The sequence below is a fragment of the Paroedura picta genome, chromosome 5 (assembly GCF_049243985.1).
Source record: "Paroedura picta isolate Pp20150507F chromosome 5, Ppicta_v3.0, whole genome shotgun sequence".
NCBI lineage: Eukaryota > Metazoa > Chordata > Lepidosauria > Squamata > Gekkonidae > Paroedura > Paroedura picta.
Genome location: NC_135373.1, coordinates 119,608,085 through 119,634,202, shown reverse-complemented (window position 1 = coordinate 119,634,202; position 26,118 = coordinate 119,608,085). Strand labels below are relative to the sequence as shown.

The window sequence follows — 26,118 nt, the reverse complement described above, 5'->3', positions numbered from 1 at the left end:
TCATTCATTCATTTTGTATGGCCGCCCCTCTTGACATAGCCATCTCAGGGCTGTTAACAATAATTAACAAAAAAACCACACACACATTAAAACAGCAACATTAAAGCCATTCAAACACTGTATCTGCCAGTCAGTGATATTCAGAACAACTCTGATTCCTTTCTCAGTTCCAAATGGGAGTTCTTCAGGGGAGGGCCTGGGCAGCCTAAGGTGGAGACCTCAGCAGGGTATCGAGTGGGCTTTCTCAACATTTTTACCATTGAGAAAACCCTCAAACATTCTTTGAGCTTTGAGAAACCCCAGAAGTGGTGCGATTGTGCAGAATATGGTTGGGAAGCAGAGCTGTCTACATGCCCACCTGGGGACCCTCCCCTTCCCACCCATTCCTGACCCATCATTGGCCATTTTGGGAGGGACGGGCAGGTCAACATAGGCATTTATGGTCACATAACTTGATAAATGTTTAAAAACCTTTAAAAATAGATAAAAAATGAATGAACTCCACCCATTCGGGGAAACCCTTCCAGGGCCGTCTAGAAACCCCAGGGTTTCACGAGAACCTGGTTGAGGACGCTTGGTGTGAAGTCATGGAGGGCACCTTCCCAAAGAGCCGTTTTCTCCCTTGGGATGGATCTTGTAGCCTGGAGATGAGTTAAAACTCCAGGAGACCTCCATTCACTCCCATGGGTGTGAGCAACATATGAGTGTCCAAATCTGAACTATGATTAGGGAGTCTCTGTTGGCATCATCATCCTATAGCAAAGGTAGCCAGAGTGTGGCTCTCCTCATGTCCATGGACTACAATTCCCATGAGCCTCAACCAGCACCACGTTGTCAATATTCTGCTATTAGTACTCTGCCTTACAATGTCCTACAACAGGGATAGTCAACCCGTGGTCCTCCAGATGTCCATGGACTACAATTCCCACGAGCCCCTGCCAGCATTTGCTGGCAGGGGCTCATAGGGAATTGTAGTCCATGGACATCTGGAGGACCACAGGTTGACTACCCCTGTCCTACAATGCCCTATACAAAGTCCTATACAATGCCCTAGTATAAATTTGGCATCAAACCAGCAGCCTGCTCCTACTATCCACAAAAAAGCCCTCCCTGCTTGAGAATCCATCCATTCTATCCATCCCACCCAAACACTCAACATCAGGTAGCTCCTGTCTATATGGGTATAATGGAACTCGAAGAGGCAGTTTTTTAAAGTGGGCTTATTTAATCATATTAATCTGCTGAATTGACATTTTATCGTCTATGCATGAATTAACGGACTGTTTCATACTTGTTGTGCGCCGCCCTGAGCCGGACAAGGAAGGGCGACATACAGGAATGAAGTTTATGATGATGCCAACGATGATGACGATTATCTGAACAAAATGTTTTAATGATTTAACGATGGATGTCAGTCCTGGGTTGGGGAAACCCCTGGAGATTCTGTACAGAGATTCTCTTTCGTCTGGAGACCAGTGGCAATTCTGGGAGATCTCCCAGCTGAACTGAGAGTTTGGAAGCCTTAGTTTTCATAGCTGTGGAAATCGGTCACCTGCTGCAACCAAATAGCCACTTCTCATATGCTCCTGCTTACTAGAGTGGCCAGCCTCCAGGTGGGGCCTGGAGAACAACCATTGTTAAACGGATCCCTGGATGACAGAGATCAGTTCCCCAAGATAGAATGATAACTTTGGAGGGTGGAATCTATGGCATTTTACCCTGCTGAGGTCCTTTCCCTCCCCAATCCCCAGTCTCTCCAGAATCCACCCCCCAAAGCTTCAGGTATCTTTCAGCCCAAAGTTGGCAACACCACTCCCTCCCCAGGAGAATCTATGGGGAGATATAGGAAAAGTGGTGGACCTCCCAGATTGTAGTGATCCGAAGCAGCAGCAACAAAAGAGGAAGCATGTCCCTGCTCTCCACACGGCCACCCCCTCCAAGACCTGAAGCAGCCTCACCTCCCTGGGGGTTGTCGTTCTACTTGAGTTGTCATTCTATTTGAAGCCACTGCTAGTTTATTGTTGATATGTTATTTACGACTGTGTTGTGCGTTCAGACTGTTCTATGTATTACCCCTGCAATGTTTTCTGTGAAAAGCCCTGAGCCGTATGGGAGGGCGGTATAAAAACCTAATAAATAAATAAAATAAGGGGGCCTTCTGTGTCCCCCTCCCATGTGGCACCTAGGGCTTGTGCCCTACTGCCCCACCCTGGATATCCCTCTGCCATCTCAAGAATGAGAAAGGGAGGTTGTGGGTGCAGCAACATTCTGCAATATTTTTATTTATTTATTTATTTAGATTTCTATATCCATATAGATTTATATAGATTTCTATATAGATTTCTATATCCAGCATGATGAAGCTCCCTTACCTTAGTGAGTACACAATCCTAGGTGTGCACGCTCATGTGTGTGGGTCTGTGTGTCTGTGTGTGTGCATGTGCGCGCACGTGTGTGAGTGAGTGAAGCAGGCTTTTAAAAACCACAACAGATTAATCATCAGTCTGCAATAAAACTGTACCGTCTTGGGCAGGCTGCTGGGAAACAGGGCCTTGAAAGCTGGTTAAAAGTTAACGTCCCCCAAAGTCCCTTTCACTCTGGAGGGGAATAAACACCCTTTTAAATAGTCGCTCAAATGGAAGCACTAATTACAGAAATGAATGCAAAAGGGAAAGGAATTAACAGAAAAAGCCAAATTCCATGCACAATATCATGCTTTGGATTAAACAACAACAACAACAACAACAACAACAAAACAGAGCAAGCAAGAGAGAAAGAACCATCACCAAGCGCAAACCCTGATCAATCCGTGCAGGGAGACCGATAAAAAGAGGCAGTTTTATGAAGGATCTCTTATTTTATTGCCTTATATAGTGTTGCTAAAAATGTCATTAACTGCTCTGAGCCAAGACAGATGGGGTCGTATATAAACAAAATATTATGTGGTTGTTGTTAGGTGCGAAGTCGTGTCTGACCCATCGCGACCCCATGGACAATGATCTTCCAAGCCTTCCTGTCTTCTACAGAGTCCATTTAAATTTGCACCGACTGCTTCAGTGACTCCATCCAGCCACCTCATTCTCTGTCGTCCCCTTCTTCTTTTGCCCTCAATCGCTCCCAGCATCAGGCTCTTCTCCAGGGAGTCCTTCCTTCTCATGAGGTGGGCAAAGTATTTGAGTTTCATAAAAAATATTATAATAATTATCAAATATGTATTAGTTATTTTATTAACAACCCCCTCCCCCTTAGTTTTCCTCACAGCAGAGTGGGACAAGAATAAGTATATGACAGCACTTTAAAAGATCCTCCCCCTTTTACGCTTTACAAAAGCTACACCAGGAATGCAAAGAATGCTTCCTGAGTGTGCACAGACGTCAGGGGCCACGCATTACGATCCGGCACCCCAATCAAACTAATCGTCTTAGGGAGGGAGGGGAGAAAATGAGAAAAAAGAAGAAAATCTCCCTTTTTGGCTTCTGCTCATGTCATGCCCAGTGGCTTCAAAGAGATGTCTAATTCCCTTTTAGGGCCAGAAATAAATCCTTTACTGTCCTCTCTTATCTTAAGAGAAAGGAAATCATGCCCTTAGCTCCTCCTGCTAGTGATTTCAGATGGGAGAACAATTCCTGGGCTGAGAGGAAACCCTCTGACACTGGGCCAGAGGTCTGATGGGGACTATGAGGCTTCCTGGACCCACTGCATTATCTTCATTAAAGGTAAAGGTATCCCCTGTTCAAGCACCGGGTCATGTCTGACCCTTGGGGTGACTCCCTCTAGCATTTTCATGGCAGACTCAATACGGGGTGGTTTGCCAGTGCCTTCCCCAGTAATTACCGTTTACCCCCCAGCAAGCTGGGTCCTCATTTTACCGACCTCGGAAGGATGGAAGGCTGAGTCAACCTTGAGCCGGCTGCTGGGATTGAACTCCCAGCCTCATGGGCAGAGCTTCAGACAGCATTTCTGCAGCTTACCACTCTGCGCCACGAGAGGCTCTTCATTAGTAGAATGGAAAAAGAGCTAGAACTTTATATCCTGGTTTAATTTCAGTGATAGAACACTTGCATAGTTTTATGGTTGGGGGTCACCACAACATGAGGAACTGTATTAAAAGGTCACAGCCTTAGGAAGGTTGAGAACCACAGCTGTAGACCCAGATGTTCCCAAGTACAACTACCTCACGACAGCAGAACGGAAAAGACAGTACGGCATAGATTGAACAACTGGGACCTACGGACACAGAGACAAAAAGCCGACTCACAACATCCAATTGACTAAGAAGACTGGGAGATCCTTTTAGACCAGGTTCTGCGATTGAATCAGCCTCACTCCACATTCCTACTCCGCTTGGACTGATCTCTGGGAGGAATCAAAGGGAGTTCTCATAAGGATCATTACCCACTTTCCCCCCAAAACTTGTATGCGGGGACTACAGAAACTGCAACTAAATAAATAGTAGCAGAAGGCAAGACAGGAAAATTTCTGGGGGGTTCTAATCTTCAGAGATCTCAAGAGTCGACTGAATGTTGATCTTATCACATCCCTAGGAGGAGAGAAGGACTCAGTAATGAAGGGGCGGGATAGGACAGGGAGAATCCGATGATTCCCTATCAGCACTGTTCGCTTCATAGTATTTACGTCTAACAGGCCTTTAGTCCAGACTTCCTCAACTTTTTCACCATTGAGAAACTCCTGAAACATTCTGTAGGTTTAGAGAAACCCCAGAAATGGCGCCATCATGCAGAATACGGTTGGGAAGCAGAGCTGTGGACATGCCCATCCAGGGTCCATCCCTTCCCACCCATCCTTTCCCACCCCTATCATTGGTCATATTTGGGAGGAGGAGGAGGAGGAGGAGGAGGAGGAGGAGGAGGAGGAAGAAGAAGAAGAAGAAGAAGAAGAAGAAGAAGAAGAAGAAGAAGAAGAAGAAGAAGAAGAAGAAGAAGAAGAAGAAGAAGAAGAAGAAGAAGAAGAGTTGGTTCTTATATGCCACTTTTCTCTACCCAAAGGAGTCTCAACAGAGACACCATATCAAAATCACAAGTTGTTATAATCCTGTTGTATAAAGCATTTGTCAGACTGCATCTGGGGTCCTGTGTGCAGTTCTGGAGGCCTCACTTCAGAAAGGAAGTGGACAAAATGGAGCGAGTACAGAGGAGAGCAATGAGGATGATCCGGGGCCTGGAGATCAAGCCCTGTGAGGAAAGGCTGAGGGACTTGGGAGTGCTCAGCCTGGAGAAGAGGAGGTTGAAAGGAGACAGGATGATTCTCTTGAAGGATGTGAAAGTCCGATGAGGAAAGGCTGAGGGACTTGGGAATACTCACCCTGAAGAAGAGGAGGATGAGAGTGGACAGGGTGGCTCTCTTGAAGTAGCTCAAAGATTGTCACAGAGCAGAGCCGGGAAAGACCCGCAAAAAGAGATTTCAACTATGGGAGAATGATATCAGCTAGATATCAGGGGGGAAATGTTCATGGGCAAAGTAGTTCAGCAGTGGAATGGGCTGCCTAAGGTGGTGGGGAGCTCTCCCTTGCTGTCTTCAAGCAACAGCTGGACACATCCTTATCAAGGATGTTTTAGGGTGATCCTGCATTGAGTAGGGGGTTGATGTCCTGGATGGCCACTTCCAACTCTATGGTTCTATAAAACGTGCCAGATTCAGACATTCCGCTTATAAAAATCAGCTGGTACAGCGCAAGATCGTATTTGTTTATAATTGTAGATTTATGAGATATCATGGAATTATTTCCCCACAAGCAACCAGTTACCTGGGAGAGGCACTATCTCTCACCCCCCCTCCCCCTAATTCCGGAAAAGGGAAACCTCAGGGGAGATTGCAAAGATGCTATTTTCATAATTTGGCTGCTTCTTCAGCAGCTGCCATTACCAATGCTGGAATGACCATTCTTTCCTCCTTCTTTCCCCCCCTCCCTCCAAAGGGTGGGGGATTTTTAAAATAGCCACTTTGTTAAAGTCACTTTTCGCCACTTGTCAATTTCATCTCCCCTCTCCTCCCCCCTCAAACCACCCCAAAGCAGGTTCACCAATGAGATCTCCCTAACAGAAACAGCTCCCTCTTTCAACTTTCCAACTTTTGTTATTCATTTTTTTTTAAGGTGGGAGGGAGAGAGGCGAGAATGTGAAGGTAGGATAAAACCCACCTCATTTTCTATTCATTTTTTTTTGTTTCCTCGATGGGGAATGAGTTGAAGCATGAAAATAGCACCCTCATAATGATTTAACTAGAGCTTAATGAAATTTTCATCACAACCTGCTGTTCATTTTAATGGCCTTTGAAAGACAATAGAACAATGGCTACAGGGAAGAAAAGGGTTTTTTTTTGTTGTTGGTGCATACATTTGTTTAAAAGCCCCACCATTCTGTACTTTCTCCCCCTCCCCCCCTTCCCTCATCTCTTCACAAAGCTGTAGGTCTTTTGTTTGTGCTATACATTTTCATCTGAGCAGGGCTGAGATAATGCATAAGCTCTGTTACCATTCTTGTGTCTCACTGTAACCTTTGCTTAATGGAGTCCCTGGAACATGCATGGCCTCCCACTCAATGCAGGATCTGTACAACCTGCCCCCCCATCTCTCTTCCACCCCCATCCTCCCTTCATCTACTCCAGAGATGTAACATGGACTTCATCCCTGGGAAGTCTTTTCCAGGTCAATAGTGCAAAATGGGCTTCCTTGGGGAGGCAGTAATATCTGGCGTTAATGCAAACGAGAACGTTACCATCTCTTTAATATGTCTCTTGATCAGGGGGGTGGGTGGGAAGGGAATAAGACAGAAGGGGCAGAGAAAGCAGAATAAATGGCCATTAAACAAAGCAGTTTGTTCCCAGCAGGCTCTTAGAGTGGGACCTCGTTCAGTGGCAATAGGCTAATTGACAATCGCGTCACATGTGCATGTGGGTACAAAGGCTGGGCAGGTCCCCATCAAATAGTTTGTTGGCATGCAAAGTTTGGCTGACGCTTTGTGGCTTCTCTCCCCTCTTACACAGACACCCAGAGCCATGAAGAAGACAAAACAAAACCAAAAACAAAACCAGGCTTGGTTTGATTTCTTCTGCTTCTAGCTTACGTCCAGGCAGAGAACAATCAGAATACAAAACAGGAAAATATCCTAGCGCTTTGAGTATTTTCGGTCCTCAAGATTAAATTCTGTAGATTGGATAAAAAATGAGCGACACTTCCTCTTCTGTGTCTAGGGTTGCCCCCCTCTGGGTGGGGCCTGGAGATCTCAGGGACACATGAAGCTGCTATATACTGAATTAGGACATTGGTCCATCATGTTCAGCATTTAGCAGCTCTGCATGGTCTCAGGCAGAGAAAGGTCTTCTACATCAGGGGTGGTCAACCTGTGGTCCTCCAGATGTTCATGGACTACAATTCCCATGAGCCCCTGCCAGTGTTTGCTCCCCCTCACTGGCAGTCTTCAAGCAAAGGTTGGATACACACTATTCTTGGATGCTTTAGGATGCTTTGGGCTGATCCTGCGTTGACTAGATGGCCTGTATGGCCCCTTCCAACTCTATGATTCTATGATTCTATGATTCTATGATTCTATGATTCTAGTCCATGGACATCTGGAGGACCACAGGTTGACTACTCCTGTTCTACATCACTTATTCCTCAGTACTTTCACTTGGAGATGGCCAAGGACTGAACCTGGGATTTTCTGCATGCCAAGCACATGCTCTGCTGAGCCACACCCCCTCCTGGTATTACAACTGATTTCCAGCCTAGAGAGATTAGTTGCCCAAGTAGGCAGCCATTGCAGCCTAACAGTGGTGAGGGTGGACCCATCGCTTCTCCGTACTTGGAAGTTGTGAAAGACATCCACCTGAGGTTCTAGAGAGTTACTGCCACACTGAGTAGACAATGCCAAACATGACGGACCAAAGGCTTAATTCAGCATAAGGGAGCTTCACGTGTGTGCATGTGTGTTCAATCAGATCCTGATTCAGATGCTGATGCCACCACCAGATCACTGGTGCACCGGTGGAAGGAGGAGGAGGAGGAAGAGGAGGGGAAGAAGAGTTTGGTATTCATACTCTGCTTTTCTCTGCCTAAAGGAGTCTCAAATGAGCTTATGATTGCCTTCCCTTACTCTCTCCACAATAGGCACCCCCACGAGGTAAGCTGGCATTAGTGTATTTCAATGACTGAAGTGCTGGGCAGTCACAGATACCTACTAGGTATCCCCTGTGCAAGCACCGGGTCATGCCTGACCCTTGGGGTGACGCCCTCTAGCGTTTTCATGGCAGACTCAATACGGGGTGGTTTGCCAGTGCCTTCCCCAGTCATTACCGTTTACCCCCCAGCAAGCTGGGTACTCATTTTACCAACCTCGGAAGGATGGAAGGCTGAGTCAACCTTGAGCCGGCTGCTGGGATCGAACTCCCAGCCTCATGGGCAGAGCTTTCAGACAGCTGCCTTACCACTGTGCCACAAGAGGCTCTTTTGATACCTACTGGAGCTCGCCAGATGAACCTTGAGCCACCAATCTAAGTTTTTTTCATAGGGCTACTGGGAGGTTAACATAGCTCTATCCAGTTTCCACGCCACTCTTGGAAGAATGGCTTGCTGAAAGTGGGTTTAGTAGGTAGACCAGCTGTGGTGTTTCTCAAATGTACAGAGGAACAAAGCCAGGAAACCCAACTATGTCGAACTTGCAGGAAGGTGTTGGAAAGATAACCATGTGTGCCCCAGTTTATGTGGGGAGGGCACCTGAAACATAAAACAGAGCCAAAACCAAGCGCTGAACTTCGAGAACTGACAAATTACAAATTAAAATGTCACTGGAATCGGAGGGCGTCTCTGCCTGCAGAGTGGAAATATGAAGCTGTCGATCTTCTTTGGGAAAATGTGTACTGGCGGTAACATTGGCCTCCTACCCTTGAGGACTGGAAAGCAGCCAACGTAACACCCATATGTAAGAAACGATCCAGGGAGAGCCAAAATATTATGGGCCCATTAGCTTAATTTTGGTTCCCCGTAGATTTGTGGACAACAGATGGGACAATAATGGCAGAGGACGGAAAGAGGGAGCGGACTGAATTGGGGAGACGACTCCCGTCATTAAAACATTTTAAAGGGATGTTTTAAGTCCATTCCCCAATTGCTTCTTGTGGCCTGGAAATTTGAATAGATTGAAAAGTGTCTGTTTCTTGGCCTCAGCAAATGCAAGTGTGAATATTTACCTCCCCATTCACAATCTCCTGGAGTTAGGCCATTTTTTTTCACAGCTGGATGTGAATGTTGACCTGGCTCTTTCTCTGTCTCTCTCTGTCTCTGTCTCTCTCTGTCTCTCTCTGTTTCTGTTTGTCTCTCTCTCTCTCTCTCTCTCTCTCTCTCTCTCTCTCTCTTTATTTATTATATTTATATACCGCCCTCCCCGGGGGCTCATATATATGTACGGGGAACTGATCTCTGCAAATGAGCTGCAATTCAAAGTCAGGGGGAGGTTCCCCAGGTCCCACCTGGAGGCTGGCATCCCGACACCCATGGGAGTCAATGAAGAAGTAGACTGGACACGCTGTGTTTAAAACTTAGTAGCTTTCACCTGCTGTTCTCTGTTTAGTACTGCTGATTTTTTTTTGTCATTCCACCCCCCCCTTCCCCCTCTCTTCCCATCCCTCCTTTCGGGGGATCATAACACAGTAAAAGGGAATTCTTGCATCACCAACTAACTGACCGCATTTTGACAAATGTCCCATTTGATTGCAATTATCGGCTGGTGACGCACACGGAAGCATTGGCAATTTCATGCCAGGTTTGTTTACAGATTCTAACATTTTCTGGCTTCAGGGTCCTTTGTACCAGGCATTAACAGGTGGCATATAAGGACCAACTCTTCTTCTTCTTCTTCTTCTTCTTCATCTTGAGCCCATGAGAAGGGCAGAGGTTCGACATAACAAGTTTTGAATGAAATCGTCTCCAATGGGTACCTGTGGCATTAGGCACCCCCCAGGTTTTTACACTGATAGATTTACCATTCTGTCTTGGACTTCCTCCTAATGCTACTTCATTGTTACCACCCTCCCCCCCTCCCCCGCCATCGGTTTCAAGAACGTTAACAACCCAAGAGGATGCAGGAAGGAAGAAATCTCCACCGCTCCAGTCGCCATGGTGATTCGGTTTCTCCAAACAAATTTAGATGGTCCAAACAGCTGACAAATATGGCTGGACGGCAGCCAAAGCTCCATGAGATGAGGCCGGACTGGTGCTAACAATGGTGTGAAAAATCCAGGCTATTTTTGTTCGATTCGCAATCCATCATCCATTGTGATGGGGTTGCGTTTTCTGGAGGCATATTTTCACACAACCAGGGCGTGTTTTGGGTTCCTCTTACGGCACTGGCTTTCTTTCCCAAGCGTCTGTGGCCAGAAAGCCCGGATAAAAGGGAAAGATGAGATGAACATGCGAAACAGCATCTCTCTTCCTCAAAAGAAGAGGTTATCAAGTGGCCCCAGGGAGCCTCCACGAGAGAAAACAAAATCAACCAGCCCGCGGAATATTGCTGACCATTCTGCGTTAATCACTTTGAGCCATAATCATTTCTGAGAAGGTTTCTTGGCCTCTGCATGCATTGGAGAGCCAGCTTGGTGTAGTGGTTAGGAGCATGGACTTCTAATCTGGCGAGCCGGGTTTGATTCCCTGCTCCTCCTCACATGCAACCAGCTGGGTGACCTTGGGCTCGCCACAGCACTGATAAAGCTGTTTTGACCAAGCAGTGATATCAGGGCTCTCTCAGCCTCACCCACCTCACAGGGTGTCTGTTGTGGGGAGAGGAAAGGGAAGGTGAATGTAAGCCGCTTTGAGACTCCTTCGGGTAGAGAAAAGCGGCATATAAGAACCGACTCTTCTTCTTCCAACTCTTCAACGTCTTCAGATACTTGGAGGGGTGAGTTGTGACTCAAGCTTATCAGAATCTCACAGAGCTGGTAGAGACCATAAAGGGTCATCCAGTCCAGCTCTCCACCTTCTTGGGAACGTAAAAAACACACATGCTCTTGACCGGTGCTCATCTCATTGCCTCCTAAAGAACTTCCCATGAAGGAGACCCCACCACCCACCAAGGCAGCAGATTCCATCTACAAACAGCCCTCACCCTCAGAAGATGCTGTCTAATATGGGAGTGAAACCTTCCTTCCCATCATTTGAACCCATTGCTCCTGGTCCTTGTCTCTAACGCTGCAGTAAACAAGCCTGCCCCCTCTTCAACATGTCTCCCTTTTAGGTAATTAAATATTGCCCTTTTCTTCTCCAAGCAACCACAGACCCAACTCTCTCAACTTCTCCTTCTAAGACATGGATCCCAATCCTTCAGCCATCCTAGTCGCCCTTCCCGGAACACATTCCAACTTGTCAAAATCCTTCTTGAACTGTGACGATCAGCTACCAATTTTGTTAGTCTAAGGTAGGCATTCCCAGACAGGGGTTCTGCAGCCCCCCCTAGGGGACCCTCGGAGCTCAGGAAGGGGTCCTCAGCCTTTCTCCTCCTACCTTAATGGACTCGGTCGGAAGCTAGGAAACTCGCCACTTCCATTGCTTCGTTGCCCCCTCCCAAGCATTACTGAGTTCTCTCATTTTTTTTGACCTGAGTGGGGGAAGCCCTGCACACTTACTCCCCCCTTAAAGGTCCTCCTTTCTCTCCTCCCCCTTCAGTCCTTCTCAAGCCTGCCAGTTAGCATAGGTGGTGATGTCATTTCTGATGACATCATTTCCCGGGGATGTGCCAGAGTGGCATGGCCAGATGACATCACTTCCGGGGCTCCGCAAAGCCTGAAAAATTATTTCAGGAGCTCCTCCGTGGTCAAAAGGCTGAAAAAGGCTGGTCCCAAGGTGCTATGGGAGACTTGGTCTATTCTAAGGAAACTTTCACCATATACATGAAGACAAGCCAAGTTCAAAGGTAAGCACAAAACAACTATATTCCTGAATACCACAGGAATTGGAGGCAGCTCACCTAGTCTGAGAGGCAGTCTATGAAAGGGTTATGCAACTTTCATATTCTGAAGAAAGGTGAAACATTAGAGCAAGATAAATGTCATAAGAGGGCCGGGAAGGGGAGGCGAGTTATTTGAAGAATCTTTACCGGCTGGAAAATATGAACTGCTTAACTGGGCAGCAATAAACAATTGCACAATATGCAAATGGGGAGGGTTTTCACGGCATCTCAGGAAACCGTGCATGGTTCTCAAGAGAGGCCAGCCTCCAGGAGCGGAAGTGTAAGGTGAGGAACTTATGAGATAGGTCACACAAGTGACTTCTGGAAGGTATTTTCGATGGCTCTTGTAGAAACCTTGTGTGTTCGTTTCCGAAAGGTCATATTCACCCTTTACTTTCCCAAAAGAACTGGTTACAGAACAGATACCAGGAAAGATTTAAGGTACTGGTACTCACCTTTAAAGCCCCAAATAGTCTGGATCTTTTTGGCCCTGGCCCCGGCCTGGTGGAACACTCTGCCAGATGACATCAGAGCCCTGCGGAACTGTCAGCAGTTCCGCAGGGGTTGCAAGACAGAGCTGTTCCACCGGGCCTATGGCTGAGGCCAGCAGTAATGTCTAACTTGGTTGGCCTCTCTGTCCAATCCCCACTCTGCACTTTAGTTTCTGAATGACGACCCCCCCTCCAATCCCGATAGAGGAAACGGTACAGTCAATTTGAGCACTCATATTTATTGTACATTTATTATTTTGTTGTACAGGAATGGAATGTAAACTTTTTGTTCTTAATGTTATTGAGTGACTTCAGAAGAAGAGCTGGGTTTTTATAACCCACCTTTTCCTACCAGAAGGAGTCTCAAAGTGGCTTACATCAGGGGTAGTCAACCTGTGGTCCTCCAGATGTTCATGGATTACAATTCCCATGAGCCCCTGCCAGCATCTGCTGGCAGGGGCTCATGGGAATTGTAGTCCGTGAACATCTGGAGGACCACAGGTTGACTACCCCTGGCTTACATCACCTTCCCTTCCTCTCCCTGAGACAGACACCCTGTGAGGGAAGGAAGGCTGAGAGAGCCCTGAGATTACTGAAGAAGAAGAAGAGTTGGTTCTTATATGCCACTTTTCCCTACCTGAAGGAATCTCAAAGCGGCTTACAGTCGCCTCCCCTTTCCTCTCCCCACAACAGACACCCTGTGAGGGAGGGGAGGCTGAGTGAGCCCTGATATTACTGAAGAAAAAGAAGAGTTGGTTCTTATATGCCGCTTTTCTCTACCTGAAAGAGTCTCAAAGCGGCTTCCAGTCGCCTTCCCTTTCCTCTCCCCACAACAGACACCCTGTGTGGGAGGGGAGGCTGACAGAGGCCTGATATTTCTGCACAGTGAGAACAACTTTATCAGTGCTGCGGCGAGCCCAAGCTGGCTGCAGGTGGGGGGGGGGGGCGCAGAATCAAACCCATGGGCTGTTCTTAACCACTACACCATGCTGTCTCTCTTTAAACTTTTACAGGGAGAGTATGGGTGCCACGAAATGCAATCTGCCCTGAGTTCCCAAAGATAGGGAACTCCCTATCCATAAATCCCTTAAGAAACAAACTTTTAGGGGCTGAAACACGACTCCATTGTGGTCTTTTCCTAGCGGTTCCTTCCAGTCAGGTTTTGACCCACCAAGGTGAACTCTTTTCCATTTGTTACCGGGGTTTGTGCTACTTTGCCCTCTTTTGTATTTTATAAGAATAAAGGTAAAGGTAAAGGTATCCCCTGTGCAAGCACCGAGTCATGTCTGACCCTTGGAGTGACGCCCTCCATTGTTTTCATGGCAGGCTCAATACGGGGTGGTTTGCCAGTGCCTTCCCCAGTCATTACCGTTTACCCCCCAGCAAGCTGGGTACTCATTTTACCGACCTCGGAAGGATGGAAGGCTGAGTCAACCTTGAGCCGGCTGCTGGGATTGAACTCCCAGCCTCATGGGCAGAGCTTCAGACGGCTGCCTTACCACTCTGCGCCACAAGAGGCTCTTTATAAGAATACACAAGGCCTTTATCACTGATACACTTTCCCCTGTGGCTAGTTTCAGAGGTTAGCTATGTGGGTATGGGGTAGAACAGTTGGATATAAGGGTACACCTTAGGGCAGGGGTAGTCAACCTGTGGTCCTCCAGATGTCCATGGACTACAATTCCCATGAGCCCCTGCCAGCATTTGCTGGCAGGGGCTCATGGGAATTGTAGTCCATGGACATCTGGAGGACCACAGGTTGCCTACCCCTGCCTTATGGAACAATGAGATCTGGGGAGTATAGGCTTTCAAAGGTGCAACTGAATTCAAAATCATTATTTCCTCTCTTGGTATCTGAGGTCTATAAAACAGACTCCTAGACAATGAAGTACAAATTCTCATCAGTGCAGCTAATAAAACCTGCTCCCCCTTGAACTTGGGGATTTCACCAACAGCTGTCCTGATAGTCCCTTATTTACACCGTCTCCCAACATCAAACCAACAGAGAGCTTTCTTTCCAGCCAGAAGTCGTGCCCTACCCTGAGCAATTATTTAAGGAAGATTCCAAAAAGGGCCACATTCAGACCGATAATGTCCATGTCAAACAAGCTACATTGAGACTGTCCTGCACGTTCTATTTTACTGTCCTTTCCATACAAAGATCCGTGTAAAAAATCTGAGCCCCATTTTGATAAATAAGTTAGGACTTCCCGAACTTCTTAAGGTTTCCTCCCTTTTGGATAATATCGACACAGAAATGTGGCTAAATTTTTGCAGAGTGCCATGAAATTGTGTCAGGACCGCTGTTAAGGCCAATTTATTGTGTGCTTATACATTCTTTCTGGGTTCTCTGCAGTTACATTGTCGTTTTAGTTCATTTGTTTTCGTGTCTCATTTTAACTGCGTTGAAAGGATTTCGATCTCATGATTCGATCGTGCTCTTTTCCCTCAAAATCTAGCAGATTCATACAATGTTGGCTTGAAGCACCAGAACTAATTTTGAGTCCAGTAGCACCTTCAAGACCAACCAAGTTTTATTCAAGGTATGAGCTTTTATCTTAAAGGTGTCACAGGACTCAAAATAAGCTGCAGCAGCTCTTGAGGGTCAGAAGTCTATGGTGGACTTGGGTCTTTTTGTCTCCGATGGACAAACTATTCCAACGTTGATGATACAATCAAGCCAATATCTGGGTGAGGTAGACAGCATAGAACTGCAACTCTCTCAGAATCTATAAATTTGTGTCACAGAGTTCCCACAGGTACAGGTGGGTACAGGTATTGGTCTAGCTTGAGTCCAGGGGCACCTTAAAGACCAGCAAATTTAATGCTGGTTATAAGCTTTGGTGCGCATGCATCTGAAGAAGTTTATGCCAATAAAGGTACTCCGACTCCATGTCTGAAGAAGGGTGGGTGCAGCCAAAAGCTCATTCAAGCGGATATGAAGTCAGTTAAATCAATGGACACAAATCCCTAATGTGAGCATGGTGGGGAAAGAAAGGAAGATTTTATGTTGAATGCAGGTGTGTAACGGGTATAGAACGTGCTACTTCTAACTATATTTAGAAGGCATCCTCGCACGCCATCAATGAAGAAAAGGGACTGAGGCTAGAGAGCTGGGACTGCTCAGCCTGGAGAAGAGGAGGCTGAGAGGGGGCAGGATGACTCCCTTTAAGTATTTTAAAGGTTGTCACTTGGAGGAGGGCAGGGGACAGTTCCTGTTGGAAGCAAGGACCTGCAGTAATGGGTTTAAAATACGTGTAGAATGGTACCAGGTAGTTATCATGAAAAAAATGTGTTCACAGTCTGAGTAGTTCAGCAGTGGAATGGGCTGCCTAAGGAGGTGGGGACTCCCCCTCACTGGGGGTCTTCAAGCAGTGGATGGACAGATCCTTTTCCTCGATGCTTGAGGCTGATCCTGCCTTGAGCAGGGGGTGGGACTAGATGGCCTGCTTGGCCCCTTCCCACTCTAGGATTACAGGAGTCTAGTGCAGCAGTGGAATGGGCTGCCTAAGGAAGTTGGGAGCTCCCCCTCACTGGTGGTCTTCAAGCAGCAGCTGGACAGATCCTTATCCTGGATGCTTTAGGCAGATCCTGCATTGAGCAGGGGGTGGGACTAGAGGGCCTGCATGGCCCCTTCCCACTCTAGGATTCCAGGAGTCTAGTTCAGCAGTGGAATGGGCTGCTTAAGGAAGTGGGGAACTCCCCCTCACTGGTGGTCTTCAAGCAGTGGCAGGACAGATCCTTCTCCTCGATGCTTTTGGCTAATCCTGCATTGAGCAGGGGGTGGGACTAGATGGCCTGGATGGCCCCTTCCAACTCTACTACTTCAAGGTGCTCACGCAAGTTGCAGATGGGTCGGTGAGGATTTCATCAACAGAGAACCTTGCCAAGATATCAGACGAAGGGAAATCATCAACCGCATCCTACGGCCTTACCTTCCGGTTCATTCTTGATCAGCTCCTCCATCTTCCTCTGCTTCAGAGTGTCCACGACATCCGCCAAGCTGCCTTTGCGCCTCTCCGGGGTCCCCAAGGCCGTGCTGGATAAGGATTCTCCGCTTTGACGCCCACCTTCTTCTGCCTTCGAGGGTGAGGTAGATGAGTTGTGCGGGGCGAACGAAGACATCACTTTATTGCCATCGACTTCCTGGAAGGAGAACGAGACCAGATGAAACACCTCTTTAAAACACACACACACATCCAGACCCACCTGAGCACGTGTGCCACCAACAAAGCAAAAGAAGCCATCCTTTGTACTTGGAGTTTATCGCTGTTTGCTCCTCCGTTGACACCTTTAAGAGGAGGGGGGAGAGGAGAAGGAGAAAAGAAACCGAGCTTCAAAAACCGCGGAGAACAAAGCCCTTCCATCAAGGATAAACTAAGATTACAGGCTGAAGTGAAAAAAGATTAATGTTCAGGAGAGAAATTATATATACAGAAATGTATGGATGAGGAGACACTTATTTTAAATGAGAATGGGTAACATTCGCGGCCTTTCCAGTCACACCGGTATGGATTACCTTTAAATGTTTATTCCTTTACGGGTTTTGATGTTCAACCTTTGAGGGTTTTTCCTTTGCCTGAGAATCATTCATTTCCCTCTTGGTTCCCCCCCCCCCCCTAAGTGGCTAACGTCAGGGCAGCAATTTGCTCACGGAAAGGAAATAATTATCCAATAGTAAGCGTTTGGTCCAAGACAGCGACGGGACGCATCTCCCCGCAATGAATCAATCGGTGTTGAACATCTAACTTTTCCTTATGGATTGGATTGTGTAGATAGTTCTGGTTTATTGTTTTTTGATGCCTTTCTATCTCCTTAATATGAAAGGCTCTTTTAAAAACAAGGCTTCTCAGACAAGGGTACTCCCTAACGATGCTTGCAGGTGACAAGTCTAATGACCCAGGTGCTGTTTTCTCCCCACAAAGGTGAGATCCAGCTCTCATTAAAGTCCCCGAGAATCTCTTCTTGGTGGATTTGACACCCAACAGCCCCGTTCTGGTTTGTCTGTCTGGCAGGGACTTTCATCACAACTTTACAGGTTTCAAACACATTTCCCGCCCTTCGGTTTCTGTTTTTTCCCCCTCCCTCTCCTTCCTTGGATAATCCATTTTCTTGATCTTTGCTTACTTGAAGCAATCTCTTTTGTGGCTGGGCATAAAAGGAGACTAAATGGTGTGGTGGTTAAAGCGTGAGACTAGAAGAAGAGTTATACCCCGCTTTCCAATAAGTCTCAAAGTGGCTTACATTCGCCTTCCCTTCCTCTACCGACAGCAGACATGCTGTGAGGGAGGTGATGCCGAGAGAGCTCTGAGAGAACTGTGCAAAAGTCACTAGCAGGCCTTATGAGTCTCAAAGGAGCTTACAATCACTTTTCTCTTCCTCTCCCCACAAATGACAGCCTGTGAGGTAGGTAAATCTGAGAGATCTCTGAGAGAACTGTGATGGTCCCAAAATCACCCAGCAGGCCTCATGAGTCTCAAAGCAGCTTGCAATCACCTTCCTTTCCTCTCTCCACAAAGGACACCCTGTGAGGTAGGTAAGTCTGAGAGAGCTCCAAGAGAACTGTGATTGTCTCAAAACCACCCAGCAGGGCTCAGGAGTCTCAAAGCAGCTTGCAATCACCTTCCTTTCCTCTCTCCACAAAGGACACCCTGTGAGGTAGGTAAGTCTGAGAGAGCTCTAAGAGAACTGTGATGGTCCCAAAATCACCCAGCAGGGCTCAGGAGTCTCAAAGCAGCTTGAAATCACCTTCCTTTCCTCTCTCCACAAAGGACACCCTGTGAGGTAGGTAAGTCTGAGAGAGCTCTAAGAGAACTGTAATTGTCCCAAAATCACCCAGCAGGGCTCATGAGTCTCAAAGCAGCTTGCAATCGCCTTCCTTTCCTCTCTCCACAAAGGACACCCTGTGAGGTAGGTAAGTCTGAGAGAGCTCTAAGAGAACTGTAATTGTCCCAAAATCACCCAGCAGGGCTCATGAGTCTCAAAGCAGCTTGCAATCGCCTTCCTTTCCTCTCTCCACAAAGGACACCCTGTGAGGTAGGTAAGTCTGAGAGAGCTCTAAGAGAACTGTGATTGTCCCAAAATCACCCAGCAGGGCTCATGAGTCTCAAAGCAGCTTGCAATCGCCTTCCTTTCCTCTCTCCACAAAGGACACCCTGTGAGGTAGGTAAGTCTGAGAGAGCTCTAAGAGAACTGTGATTGTCCCAAAATCACCCAGCAGGGCTCATGAGTCTCAAAGCAGCTTGCAATCACCTTCCTTTCCTCTCTCCACAAAGGACACCCTGTGAGGTAGGTAAGTCTGAGAGAGCTCTAAGAGAACTGTGATTGTCCCAAAATCACCCAGCAGGGCTCAGGAGTCTCAAAGCAGCTTGCAATCGCCTTCCTTTCCTCTCTCCACAAAGGACACCCTGTGAGGTAGGTAAGTCTGAGAGAGCTCTAAGAGAACTGTGATTGTCCCAAAATCACCCAGCAGGGCTCAGGAGTCTCAAAGCAGCTTGCAATCGCATTTCTCTTCCCCTCCCCACAACACACAGCCCTAACAGGACCACAAACTGTCCCAAGGTCACCCAGCTGGCTGTATGTGGAGGAGCGGGGAATCAAACCCAGCTGTCTACGTTAGAAGCCACTACACCAAGCTGGCTCCTATGATATGGGAGATCCAGGTTCAAATCCCCACTTGTACCAGCCTAAGCTCACTAGGTGACTTTGGGCCAGGTGTGTACTCTTAGTCAACCCTACCTCACAGGACCGTTGTGAGGCAAAAAAAAAAAAAAGGAGCAGAGAATAACATAAGCTGATTTGGGTCCCCAAAGGAAAGAAAAGAGGGATCTGGATGATGTAAATAAATAAAAAGACCATACAACTGAGGGGGAGGGATGTTGCCTACAAAGACTAGGACCACAGTGGATTTGGTAAGTCAGTGTAGTGTAATAGTTAAGCATGTTCAGCTAATATCTGAGAAAGTTGGGTTCCCCAAAGAGTGAAGGACTAGAAAAGATCTCTGGGAAAAATGGGTTTCAAATCACCATTTGCTCATTTCTCCCCTTCTCCTTCCCCCTTTCTTCCCATCCTTTTGGGGGATCATAACGCAGCACAAGGGAGTTCTTGCATCACCATCTAACTGACTGCATTTTGACAAATGCCCCATTTGATTGCAATTATTGGCTGGTGACGCACACAGAAGCATTGGCAATTTCATACCAGGTTTGTTTACAGATTCTAACATTTTCAGGCTTAAATGTAGAATCATAGAATCATAGAGTTGGAAGGGGCCATACAGGCCATCTAGCCCAACCCCCTGCTCAACGCAGGATCAGCCCAAAGCATCCTAAAGCATCCAAGAAAAGTGTGTATCCAACCTTTGCTTGAAGACTGCCAGAGAGGGGGAGCTCACCACCTCCTTAGGCAGCCTATTCCACTGCTACTCTGAATTTTTTTCCCCCTGATATCATTGTACTTGTAGTTTAAACCCATTACTGCGTGTCCCTTCCTCTGTAGCCAATGGGAACAGCATCCTGCCTTCCTCCAGGTGACAACCTTTCAAATACTTAAAGAGGGCTATCATGTCCACTCTCAACCTCCTTTTCTCCAGGCTGAACATTCCCAAGTCCCTCAACCTATCTTCATAGGGCTTGGTCCCTTGGCCCCAGATCATCCTCGTCGCTCTCCTCTGTACCCTTTCAATTTTATCTACGTCCTTCTTGAAGTGAGGCCTCCAGAACTGCACACAGTACTCCAGGTGTGGTCTGACCAGTGCCGTATACAATGGGACTATGACATCTTGTGATTTGGATGTGATGCCTCTGTTGATACAGCCCAAAATGGCATTTGCCTTTTTTACCGCTGCACCACACTGCCTGCTCATGTCCATTGTATCTTGATCATGCACAGCTCATATGCAATTTTCATGTCAGAGATTTGAAAGTTTGAAGAAGGGGGGGATCTCAGAGGGTACAGGGCCATACAATCCACCCTTCAAAGCAGCCATGTTCTCCAGAGGAACTGATCTCTGTAACCTGGAGGCCAGGGGTAATTCCAGGGGTTCTCCAGCCACTGCCAGGATGTTGACAACCTTAGTGGTAGAGCCTTCACGTTGCACCCAGGAGGTCCTAGTTTCAATCCCTCATATCTCCAGCTACAAGGATCAGGTACCCGGTGATGTGAGAGACCTCAGAGAGCTGCTGCCAGTCAGAGCAGGAAATACTGAACTTGTGAGGCAGATTCCTGTAATCAAGCGGCACAGGCCAGGTTGCATTGACGTTACCAAGAGTAACACTTACTGTATTTACATCCCACCTTTCACCCCGACAGGGACCCAAGGAGGTTTACATCATTCCCCTCACCTCCGTTTTATTCTCACAACACCCTTGTAAGGTAGGCTAGGTTGACAGTGTGTGACTGGCCCAAGGCCATCCAGCTGGTTTCCATAGCAACAGTGAGGATTTGAACCTGGATTTCCCAGACTGCAGCCCGACGCTTTACCCACTGCAGCCCTGCCATGTAAAGCAGAGAGAACCCCCCTCTCCATTAGGGTGGCTATACCCACCCGCTGATAACTCATTTTAAAAGCTCAGACTCTGCTTTTCCACAGTCTGCTTCTCTTTCCCGCCATAATTGGGCGAGGGAGAAAATCCCAGGCATCGGAAAGCCTTATATTCTTCAAACAAAAAGCCAGCCTGTCCCAAAAGGCAGAAATCAGAGAAACAACCTGCTTGTCTTCCTAGGCTCAGGTGTCCGGGATTTGCAAACTTGTGGCGAAAGAAATCTAAGGGGGGAAGCTCTCTGAGCCGGCGTGGATCTGAAAACCTGGCGTTCAACAGCAGGCTTGTTTAAAGATTCAATCAGTACTAGTCTTGGGTGGCTGCTGCTTCCCTAGGTGGATAATTTTTATTTATTTCTTTGATTTAATTTATTTATAGCCGGCCTTTCCCCCCAACGGGGACACAAAGAGGCTGGCATCATTTCCCACTCATCTGTGTTATCCTCACAACAACCCCGTGAGGTAGGCTAGGCTGAAAGTACATGATTGGCCAAGGTCACCCAGCGAGTTTCCAGGGTAGAATAGGGACTGGAACTTGGGTCCCAGACCCTAGCCCAGCATTTTAAGGATTACACAGTCAAGGCGCTCTTGAAGTTGGGATGATCCCCAAATCCTATTAACGATGATCACAAAGCCCTTTTCATAAAAGGCCCGAGCACTGGTCTGAGTTGAGATGCCAACTCTGGTCTGGGGGATTCCTGGAGATTCAGGAGTAGAGTTTGTGCGGAGGAATCTGGGAAGGAATTTACGTCAGATCTCTTTTATGCCACAGGAATCTATTTTATACCTCTCTGAACCTGCCACTTTCTCCAGGGGAACAAATGTCTACATCATTGTAATTGTATTATTTATTTATTTGTTTGTTTATTAGATATATATCCCGCCACTCCCATGAGGCTTATGGCGGTCGCAATCAATAAAATCCCATCTAAAACCCCTAATACAATAAAATCCATCTAAAACCCAACCAACCCCAACCAAGTAGTGGGTTTGGGGGGATTTTATGATGGTTTGGGGGATTTTATGATGGTTTTATTGGGTGTTGTAAATTGTTATGCTGTTTTATTGTTAACAGCCATGAGCCAGCTTGCTGGGAGCGGCGGTCTATAAATTGAATAAATAAATAAATAAAAATAAATAAATAAATTTTAGAAGAACTCAAGGCACCACCTGGAAGCTGGTAACCCTTGTTACAAAGGTCCACACTCTTTGAAGCCTTGCTCACCTTCTCCTACTCAAAATTATTCTTTTTTGCATCATAAACAAAAGAAAAACAATAAAGAGATGTTTGTAAAACTAGCTACTTGTTAAGAAGAAGAAGAAGAGTTGGATCTTATATGCCGCTTTTCTCTATCTGAAGGAGGCTCAAAGCGGCTTACAGTCGCCTTCCCTTTCCTCTCCCCACAACAGACACCCTGTGAGGGAGGAGAGGCTGAGAGAGCCCTGATATTCCTGCTCGGTCAGAGCAGTTTTCTCAGTGCTGTGGCGAGCCCAAGGTCACCCAGCTGGCTGCATGTGGGGGAGTGCAGAATCGAACCTGGCATGCCAGATTAGAAGTCCGCACTCCTAACCACTACACCAAACTGGCTAAGTATTTCACAAAATGTATGCCCTGCCATTCTGCCCTCCATCCATTCTGCCCTCCACTGAGGCCGCTAGCAAATTAAAATGCACATAATAAAATCACATCTTGAAAACCAAGCGAAGAAACCACCCCTATACCATTGATACGGCTAAAATACATTTTACACACTGAGAGCATCAGGGAGATCACTGAAGGAGAAAAGGACCAAGCCGACCAACAAAAAGTTCCAAACCGATTCAAGGCCCCCCACCCAAATGCCTTTTCACTTGCGCAAGTGAGCCTTTCAGTTGCATTGTGCATTGTGCGCATGCCCTGCCCTCAGTCCCCAAGACTTAGGTTTGCAGACAGGTGCATTCATGGGACTTTTACAGATATGCAAAATGAGCCCCACAGAAACGCAGCTTGCAATATTTCTGCAATGGATTTTGACCTCCCAATGCGGGTTTGGACTCTATGGACCATGTCACGGATGGTGTAATAATATAAAAGCCAACCTGAGTTTGTTTTAAGGTTCTTACTTAGAGGAGGGCAGGGAGAGGTTCCTGTTGGCAGCAAAGGATAGGGCCCACACTAATGGGTTTAAACTACATGAAGAATAGTGCTGGTTAAATATCGGGGTGTGTGGGGAGAATCACAGTTGGAGTAGTTCAGCAATGGAATGGGCTGCCAAAGGAGGTGGTGAGCTCCCCCTTATAAGCATTCTTTAAGCAGCAGCTGGACAGAGACCATTCATTCATTCATTCATTCATTCATTCATTCATTCATTCATTCATTCATTCATTCATTCGTGTTTGTTTTCTACCCTACCACCTCTCAAGGACTCATGGTGACTTACAAACAAAACCATAAAACCCTCTTAAAATCCAATAATAACCCCCAACAGTACCACAAGATGGCGGACACTGTCTAACTCCGCTAAAAAGCCACCGTAGGTGGGGTGCCCAGATGTGAAGCGGGGACCTGATACCATGGAGAGGCCTGGTTGATCTTAAGCCCTGGCCTCACCCAAAGACCTGGTGGAAGAGCTCTGTCCTGCAGGCCCTGCAGAAACGTGAAAGCTCTGACAGGGTCCTCAGCTCTTCCGGGTGTTCATTCCATGAGGTGGGGGCCGGGATCAAAAAGGCCCTGGCCTCGGTTGAGGCCAGGTTAACTAGGTTGGGGCCAGAGACCTCCAGCTGGTTGCCAATAGCAGAGCGAATGCTTTAGGCTGATTCTGCATTGAGCAGTGGGTTGGATTACATAGTCCGTAGGACCCCTTCCAACTCAAGGATTCTATTATTCTAAAGGTAAAGGTAAAGGTATCCCCTGTGCAAGCACCGAGTCATGTCTGACCCTTGGGGTGATGCCCTCTAGCGTTTTCATGGCAGACTCAATTCGGGGTGGTTGGCCAGTGCCTTCCCCAGCCATTACCGTTTACCCCCCAGCAAGCTGGGTACTTATTTTACCGACCTCGGAAGGATGGAAGGCCGAGTCAACCTTGAGCCGGCTGCTGGGATCAAACTCCCAGTCTCGTGGTCAGAGCTTTCAGACTGCATGTCTGCTGCCTTACCACTCTGCACCACAAGAGGCAAAACAAAAACAATATCACATTTTGGGGGGGGGGGGGTTGACACACACCAAAAGACAACAGGAACTTCCACAAGAGCATCAATGAGTGCATTGGCTGAATGGGATGAGCACATTTTATGGGTCACAATGATCACAGACAGGCCAGGCACCTGCTCAAGGTACAGCCCTTCCTTCCCCTCCCACTCCCTTTCCCGGAACATTTTCTCCCTCCTAAGGAGCCATTCACCTGTTCCCGTTTGATTACAGTTCAGCCTCTGGCGGCCTTAATCCTTCTAACAGTTTTACAAGGCCAGCAGCTGTTCCCAAGAGCAGGGGGACTTGGGAGATTGTTAACTTCCCTCATGAATCTGACACTAATGCTACGGCGGCTCACCGTACAACACGGTTTCTTCGTCCAAAACGTATCCCCGGGGTCACTGTTCTGTTGCGAACTTGCCTCGTACTCACCACAGTTCCTGACACGAGGCCTCCGTTCCCCACTCCTAAAGGCGGGAGGGAATTTTCTTAGGTCTTGTCAAAGGAGGAAACAATAGCTTCCTTCTCCCCTGTGGCCACCCCCTCACTTACTAAGAAGAACGGAGATTGACCCAAGCGAGGACTGTTCCGAATCCATGCGGAAGGTGCTGTTCGAAATGCCATGCGGGCTTTCCGTCTATGATGGAAGACCCTCCCCCCCTTTCAAGGTTTAATGATAAAACAGGCCTCTGCCCTTTGAGGATGAGGTCAATCTTCCTTTGTTAATCTTGATGAAGCTTTGCTTAATCTAGCCCCCTTGTCACCTTTGTGATTGACAGGTAAAGCCATGCCACCAGACAATGGACTTTTATCCCCGCTCCCAAAAAAAGCCCAGTTTCTCTGTCGCACAATTAATCAGTGGGTCTCTCCGTTTCTTTCCCGGAGTGCGAAAACTGGGATTTTTTTGTGGCAAGGCTTCAACAAAACAAGGGAGATATTTGCTTCCATTCTCTCTTCCTCTGTACGCGTTTAAAGGTCTAACACGTTTCTGTTGGGAGATCTTTTCTTTTTCTCATCTCGGCTTCCGGAAACAACATTAAAATGCCACTTCGAAGCACATGTCGGCTATCAGATAGAATCATTCCTACTGCTGATTTTTTTTTTTTTTTGGTCATTGTTTGAGCTCAAACTTTATAGATTTAGGTTGACTCATGCCAACAATCAACCTAGCGATCACTTGCAGGAGCCAAGAAGAAAACGAGGCAGATGGAAACAACTGAAGGAATGCTAAAGCTTTTGAAATTAAGGAGGAGACAACGCCCCCGCCTAGATGGGAAACAAAGCATACCCTACGTCAGGGGTAGTCAAACTGCGGCCCTCCAGATGTCCATGGACTACAATTGTAGTCCATGGACATCTGGAGGGCCGCAGTTTGACTACCCCTGCACTACGTGGTGTCATCAAAAGCTACCTTATAAAGAAGAAGGAGGAGGAGGAGGAGATGGTTCTTATATGCTGCCTTTCTCTACCCGAAGGAGTCTCAAATGGGCTTATATTCGCCTTCCCTTCCTCTCCCCACAACAGACACCCTGTGAGGCAGGTGAGGCTGACAGAGCCCTGATATTACTGAAGAAGAAGAAGAGTTGGTTCTTATATGCTGCTTTTCTCTACCCAAAGGAGTCTCAAAGCGGCTTACAATTACTTTCCCTTCCTCACCCCCTAACAGAACTGCTTTGAGGTGGGTGAGGCTGAGAGAGCCCTGATATCACTGCTCGGTCAGAACAGCTTTATCCGTGCTGTGGTGAGCCCAAGGTCACCCAGCTGGCTGCATGTGGAAGAGCGGGGACTCAAACCCGGCTTGCCAGACTAGAAGCCGCCACTCTTAACCACGACACCAAGCGTCAGACTTTTAGTATATTAAGACCAGTAGAGATTATTCTGATTGATGATGGCTCTCTGGGATCTTATATCACGTCTTCTACAACAAACACCACATTTGTGTATGTGGGGGGAGGTTCTTTTGGG

The 26,118-nt window shown here is 47.3% G+C and overlaps 1 protein-coding gene across 13 annotated transcripts in view; it reads right to left on the bottom strand.

The window, feature by feature from the left end:
• The window catches only part of SOX5 (SRY-box transcription factor 5), a 909,709-nt gene that overhangs the window by 326,184 nt on the left and 557,407 nt on the right, over positions 1-26,118 (bottom strand). For all 13 annotated transcript variants that reach the window (XM_077340178.1, XM_077340177.1, XM_077340179.1 and 10 more), the window contains one exon: positions 16,381-16,591. In XM_077340178.1, coding sequence (XP_077196293.1) covers positions 16,381-16,591 — 211 coding nt within the window. The remainder of the gene's footprint in view (positions 1-16,380; positions 16,592-26,118) is intronic.